General features: G+C 53.5%; 1 protein-coding gene across 1 annotated transcript; it reads left to right on the forward strand.

The window, feature by feature from the left end:
- Positions 1-2849: 2849 nt before the first annotated feature.
- Positions 2850-6452, forward strand: SLC32A1 (solute carrier family 32 member 1). The gene is made up of 2 exons (XM_069871654.1): positions 2850-3462; positions 4298-6452. Exons 1-2 carry the CDS (start codon positions 3085-3087, stop codon positions 5483-5485), a joined length of 1566 nt encoding a protein of 521 aa, XP_069727755.1. The 5' UTR covers positions 2850-3084; the 3' UTR covers positions 5486-6452.

Here is a 6452-nt window from a genome sequence, read left to right on the forward strand (position 1 = left end):
TCGGGAGGTGACCCAGGGGGGCAGAGGGATGCCCGGGAGGGGGGGTTCCAGCCAAGGATTGTGCTGGCTCAGCTTCCCAGCGTTGGAACCGGGTGAGGGATTATCAAAAGGACATAGAGGCACCCCCGGAGCCCCACGCTCCTGCATATCCAGCATCCCTCGGAACCTCTCAGCATCCCTCGGAATCCCTCTGCATCCCCCGCATCGCCTTCATCCCCCAGTTTCCGATCCTCCTCAGTGTCCCCCAAGGCTCGCAGGCAGCTGGTGCTTTGCCGGGGTCCCCTGGGCGAGGAGGGGGCGATGCCACATCCAGCAGCGAGGGAAAAAAATCCCCTTTGCCGCAGGGAGACTTGGAGAAACGGTGCGAGGCTGCATGGGATCGGTCGGCGAAACGGGGCTTATTTTCAATCTCCTTGCAGTTTTCAGGATTTTTTTATTGTTGTCGTTTTGATTTGGGTGTGTGAGGCTTTTTAATTTCGTTTGGGCTTTTTTTGTTATTGTTTTTATTATTTTTTTTTCTTCCCTAAGAGGCGCCTCCCGAGCCCAGCACATCCCTAACACCCTTGATGCTCAAAGAGCAGCCGAAAGCCCATCTCCTGCACTCTTGGCGTGATGCTAGTGGCTGGGACCCCCCCTTTTCCACCACCTCCAGGCATCGAAAAGTGCTGGGGAGGGAGGGGGAAAGGGGCTGCCTGGGTCCAGGTGGGGCAGGTCCGCGGTTTGGGGATGCAGAGACAGGGGGAGGGATGCGCTAGGGAGATTAAAGGAAATATTCACGCACCAGACAGCGGTTCGGGTGAATTTTCGTTCCTTCCTCCTGGATGGCCCCTGCAGCCTTCACAAATAGGTCTCCTTCACGTCTTCTTCCACAATGAACTTGCCTTAGGCTAAATTTAAAAGGAAAAAATAAAATAAAATAAAATAAAATAAAATAAAATAAAATAAAATAAAATAAAATAAAATAAAATAAAATAAAATAAAATAAAATAAGAAAAAGAAATCGTTGAATTAAACTCCCGAGGTGTTCATCGTAGCAGTGGTTTTCCAGGACTGGAAAGAGATGAAGTCGATGCTGTGCGAGCCGAAAGCAGCGGGGCCGGTCTGAGCCCCCTCGTTTACCTCCGGTTGATTCTCATCTCCCCGGTTTAACCCCCAGACCTCGATGCTGCGAAACCCGGGGCGAAACCGTGCCCTGCTCGGCTTTCTCGACCTATTTGTGCACTGACATGTAATAATTCCTCTGCAAAGCCAAAGATGCCGCCTTCCTCCCCTCGCAGAGGAGCTGTTGCTAGAAAAAGCCTCATTTTTGGGGGGCCGTCAGCCGAAGCAGCCCCCAGAGCCCCCTTAGGAGTAAAGCCCTCACCAGGGATGGTATTTAATATAATTTTTTGATGCACTTCGGCCACTTTGCAGCCAAATTCTTTTTGGATTGTGGCAAGAAAAAAAAAGGGGGGGGAAAGGGGGGGGGGAAAGGAAAAAAAAGAAAAAAGGGGAAAAAAAGGGGAAGGGAAAAGAAAAAAGAGGTGTGTTGAGTTCAACGGTGTTTTCCTAGGACCCGAGGGTGAAGAGGGGGTCGTTCCCCACCTCTACCTGGTGCCGCATCCCACCTGCAACCGCAGCCCGAGGGCTCCTTCCCGCTCCACACACAACGACATTAAGAAAAAAACTAGCGCTGGGTTTTCCGTCCATCTGTAGTAAAAAATTGCTCATTTTTTACCTTCCAAAGCGGCAAACGAAACACCGATTCCCACCTCCCCTTTCAAGAAACATCTATTTTTCTATAAAACAACGTTTGAAACGGTTTCCCCGCAGGAGAGAGGGACGAGATCTCACACACCATCCAAAAATGCTAAAGCTCCCCCCGCCACCCTCTATTTGTTTCTGCCACGGCACAAACCAGCGATTTTTGTTGCCGTTGTTTGCCGTGTTGGCTGCTCACCTCGGAAATAACTTAAATTAAAAAAAAAAAATCGTAAGGCTTTTTAATTACAATTATGTAGGAGGGGTCGGAAGCAAAACGAAAAAAATAGTATTTGTTTTAACGGATGGAGAATCTCTGCGTGAGATGGTGGGGACCAAGAGGAGGGACCCGCAGCTGAGCATCCCCGCAGGGTGCGCATCTCCCGCAGCCGCGGAGGCTGTTCCGCGGGGCAGAGGCGCTACCTGCGAGACCCAGCAGAGACCTGGAATCCGTTTCCCTTCGCTTTGGGGGCACACGGGTCACCCGAGGGGTTACAGAAAGCTCAGTCCTTGTTTTTGGGGCGCGGAATTCCCTGCGCTCCGCAGCCTCCAAAGGGGCTGCGCGTTTGGGGGGGAGAAAAAAGAAACGGAGGGGTGTGCGGGGAGGTAAATTTCGTTAAGCACCGGCGGAGAGCCGTCTGTCCTCCCCTTCCAGGAAAATCTTTTGTTTTGCTGTGGGGAAGGGGCTGGTGGATGGGGTGCGGGGTAGGGGGGGCAGCGCAGGGCTGCGGTGGGATGGGGGGGGGGAGCGGGGAGGGGGGGCTGGGGAGGCTGGGCTTGGCCGGGGAGGCTGGTACCTCCCCCAGAACTGCAGCAATTCTCTCCCCTCTCCCTCTCTTCTCTCCGCGAGGTGGGCGCACTGCGATGGAGAAGCCAGGGGCTTGCGGTGCCCGGTTGGTGAGAGCAGCCGGCTGCTGATCCCCCCGCCCCGGATCCTGCAAATTCCCTCCAGGCTGCGGAAACCCCCGCAGAATCCCCTCCAGGCTCGTCCCTCCATCCCTCCAGGCTCCTCCATCCCTCCAGGCTCGCTCCTCCATCCCTCCAGGCTCTCTCATCCATCCCTCCAGGCTCGCTCCTCCATCCCTCCAGGCTCGCTCCTCCATCCCTCCAGGCTCGCTCCTCCATCCCTCCAGCGCGGAGCAGGGCGGAGGGCCCGCACCTCCCCGCGGAGGCTGTCATGCCTCTGCGCACCCCGGCGCGGAGCCGCCCGCACTGCGCTGGGACGCGGAGGTAGCGGCTCGGAGCATCCTCCCCTCCCTCCAGCAGCCACCTGCGAGGTCCCCACCGCCCGCCCCGTCGGGTCTCTCCATCCCTGAGGATTCCTGAGGTCTCCCACCCGCCGCCATGGCCACCCTCCTGCGCAGCAAACTGTCCAACGTGGCCACCTCGGTGTCCAACAAATCCCAGGCGAAGATGAGCGGGATGTTCGCCAGGATGGGCTTCCAGGCGGCCACCGACGAGGAGGCGGTGGGGTTCGCCCACTGCGATGACCTGGACATGGAGCACCGGCAAGGGCTGCAGATGGACATCCTCAAGTCCGAGGGCAGCGAGGACGGAGCGGAGCCCCCCCTGGAAGGGGACATCCACTACCAGCGCGATGGCACCGGGCCCCTGCCACCCTCAGCCTCCAAGGAGGCAGGAGTCTGCTCCGAGCTCTCCGGGCAAGGCAAACCCAAGATCACGGCCTGGGAGGCAGGATGGAACGTCACCAACGCCATCCAGGTACGGCTGTCACCGCTGGTTCCGATCCCGGTCCTGATCCCAATCTCACTCCTGGTCCTGGTCCTGAATCTAATCCTGCTCCCAGTCCTAGCTTGTCAGCAGCCCTGGGGTGATCTCAAGCCCTTTTCTTCCTTTTTTTTTTCAGGGAAAAGGGAGGAAAAAAAGATGGGAAAAAGATATTAAAAAAACCCAACCAATATAGGGGAAAGGTAGAGAAAAAATAGAGGGAGGGGGGAAAAATAAAAGAAGACAAAAGGATAAAAGAAAAAGGAAAGAAACCCTCAAATCTGCATCTCTTTTTGCCCCTCACTCTGGGAAATTGGTGCAGAGACCGGGAGGGGCATGGGTCCCCAGTTCTCTGCCATCGTTTCTCCCCACACGGCCAGGCTGTGGCTGTCCTCGCATGGGCTGGGGGTGAAGGGACACCCTGGGGGGACCCCAGGTTAGAGGGGAGGCTGTGCCGGGGGGGAATATCGTCACCTCCAGGGGACCCTGGCTCTGGGGGTCTTGGTGTGCTGAGAGGGGCTGGGGACACAGAAGGTGGCGAGTGGGGCACCGAAACCCGCTCTTGCTGGGTGCTGCGGGGTGAGATGATGCGGGTGTGATTATGGGGGTGCTACGTCAGAGAGAAAGGGGGAGTGGGGGGATGTCAGCGCGTGTGGCCGCGATTGCGTGGCATGACTGTGTGGCCGCCTGCGTGGGTGCGATGACGGGCAGCCAAGACAGCGAGCGCGCACGTGACTGCGACTGTGCGACTGCGGGTGCCCGGGTGTGGGCGCCCGCCTGGTCCCCCCGGTGAGACAAGCAACGCGGTTTCCATTTTGTCTCTTTCTAGGGGATGTTTGTTCTGGGCCTGCCCTATGCCATCCTTCACGGTGGATACCTAGGACTCTTTTTAATCATTTTCGCTGCGGTGGTTTGCTGCTACACTGGGAAAATCCTTATTGCCTGTCTTTACGAAGAGAATGAGGATGGGGAGATAGTCAGGGTGAGAGACTCCTACGTGGACATAGCGAACGCGTGCTGCGCACCCCGCTTCCCCACCCTCGGAGGCAGAATCGTGAACGTGGCTCAGATCATTGAACTGGTCATGACCTGCATCCTCTATGTGGTGGTCAGTGGGAACCTGATGTACAACAGCTTCCCCAACCTGCCCGTCTCCCAGAAGTCGTGGTCCATCATTGCCACAGCAGTGCTCCTGCCTTGTGCGTTCTTGAAGAACCTCAAGGCAGTCTCCAAGTTCAGCTTGCTCTGCACGTTAGCTCACTTTGTGATTAACATCTTGGTGATTGCCTACTGCCTCTCCAGAGCACGTGACTGGGCCTGGGACAAAGTCAAATTCTACATTGATGTAAAGAAGTTTCCCATCTCCATTGGCATCATTGTTTTCAGCTACACCTCTCAGATCTTTCTGCCTTCCTTGGAGGGGAATATGCAGAACCCCAAGGAGTTTCATTGCATGATGAACTGGACTCACATAGCAGCTTGCATCCTTAAGGGACTCTTCGCTTTGGTCGCTTATCTGACCTGGGCTGATGAGACCAAGGAAGTCATTACAGACAACTTGCCATCCACCATTAGGGCAGTGGTCAACATTTTCTTGGTGGCCAAAGCCTTGCTCTCGTACCCTTTGCCATTCTTTGCTGCTGTGGAAGTCCTGGAGCGGTCCCTTTTCCAAGATGGAAATAGGGCATTCTTCCCCAACTGCTATGGGGGTGATGGGCGGCTCAAATCCTGGGGACTCACCCTCAGATGTGCCCTGGTAGTTTTTACCCTGCTCATGGCTATCTATGTCCCACATTTTGCCCTCTTGATGGGTCTCACTGGGAGCCTCACAGGCGCAGGGCTCTGCTTCCTGCTCCCCAGTCTTTTCCACCTCAAACTCTTGTGGAGGAAGCTCTTGTGGCACCATGTCTTCTTTGATGTTGCCATTTTCGTTATAGGTGGTATCTGCAGTGTCTCTGGGTTCATCCACTCTTTAGAAGGCCTCATAGAGGCCTTCAGAACCAACGCTGAAGACTAAAGAGGGGCCAGTAGCTTGCAGTAAGAGAATCGCATCGAACATCTGCATAGCCAAATAATTATGCGTCCCTTTAATGGAAAGAGTCATTATTTTCGTTACATGCATCCAACAAATTCTATGTCATAGAATCTGCAAATTAAAGGAAATAAGAAGAGAAGGAAGTGTTCACCCTGCTGTCTTTTTAAATAAGCTAAGATTTAAATATATTTTTTTGTTATTTGGAATTTTTTGAAGGAAATTATCCAGTGCCCCACCCCTACCTCCTCACTCGTTGCCTGAAGCTTGGCTCCCCCACAAATGACCTGTTGGGAAACAGTCGCAGTTTTCAATACTCCTTACAGATATGCAATTCAGTGTTTCAGGAGCTGAAACACAGGTGCCGATCCCATGGGATTGGGCTACTGCGCTCACAGACAGAAGCAAACCAGCCCTGGGTGCTGGGAGCAGGGACTTTTTGGTTTACACTGTGTGAGATGGATGTAGACGAGACCTAGATTGTATGACCAGCCCAACAAGTCCAAGCAGCGGCTGATGACCAGCGATGCCAGTTGCCTGCAATGTTTACACCGTAGTCACATAGATGTCAGGACTGCTTATCTCTTCCATCTGAATCCACACCGAGGAATGGCGCTTCCCATCGACTACAATATTTTGCCTCTGGTTGAAATCGCAAAGCTGGAGTCCACTTCCCGGTGACTTTTGTTTCGTTTTGTTTCGACAATTGTTCTTTCTAAACTATGAAAAGTTAAAAAAAATGAATATATTGTTGGATTTGACGTTGTTCGGGTACAGGAACAAAACTACGACACAATTCATTCTGTGCAATCTACCAGATCCGTGGAGCTGTTTCCAATGTATGTGTGGTGTCATTGTGGTAAATAAGATGAAAAATGTATATCAGAAAAAAAAAATCTATCTTTAACATATAATGTGGTACATAAATATATCAAACAATAAAGAGAAAACA

This window comes from Phaenicophaeus curvirostris, chromosome 18 (assembly GCF_032191515.1).
Source record: "Phaenicophaeus curvirostris isolate KB17595 chromosome 18, BPBGC_Pcur_1.0, whole genome shotgun sequence".
Lineage (NCBI taxonomy): Eukaryota > Metazoa > Chordata > Aves > Cuculiformes > Cuculidae > Phaenicophaeus > Phaenicophaeus curvirostris.

Bases quoted from the DNA above. Each gene is read 5' to 3' on its own strand.
- SLC32A1 (XM_069871654.1), top strand. From the start codon at position 3,085: ATGGCCACCCTCCTGCGCAGCAAACTGTCCAACGTGGCCACCTCGGTG. The intron at 3,463-4,297 runs GTACGGCTGTCA...GTCTCTTTCTAG, and splicing joins ACGTCACCAACGCCATCCAG to GGGATGTTTGTTCTGGGCCT.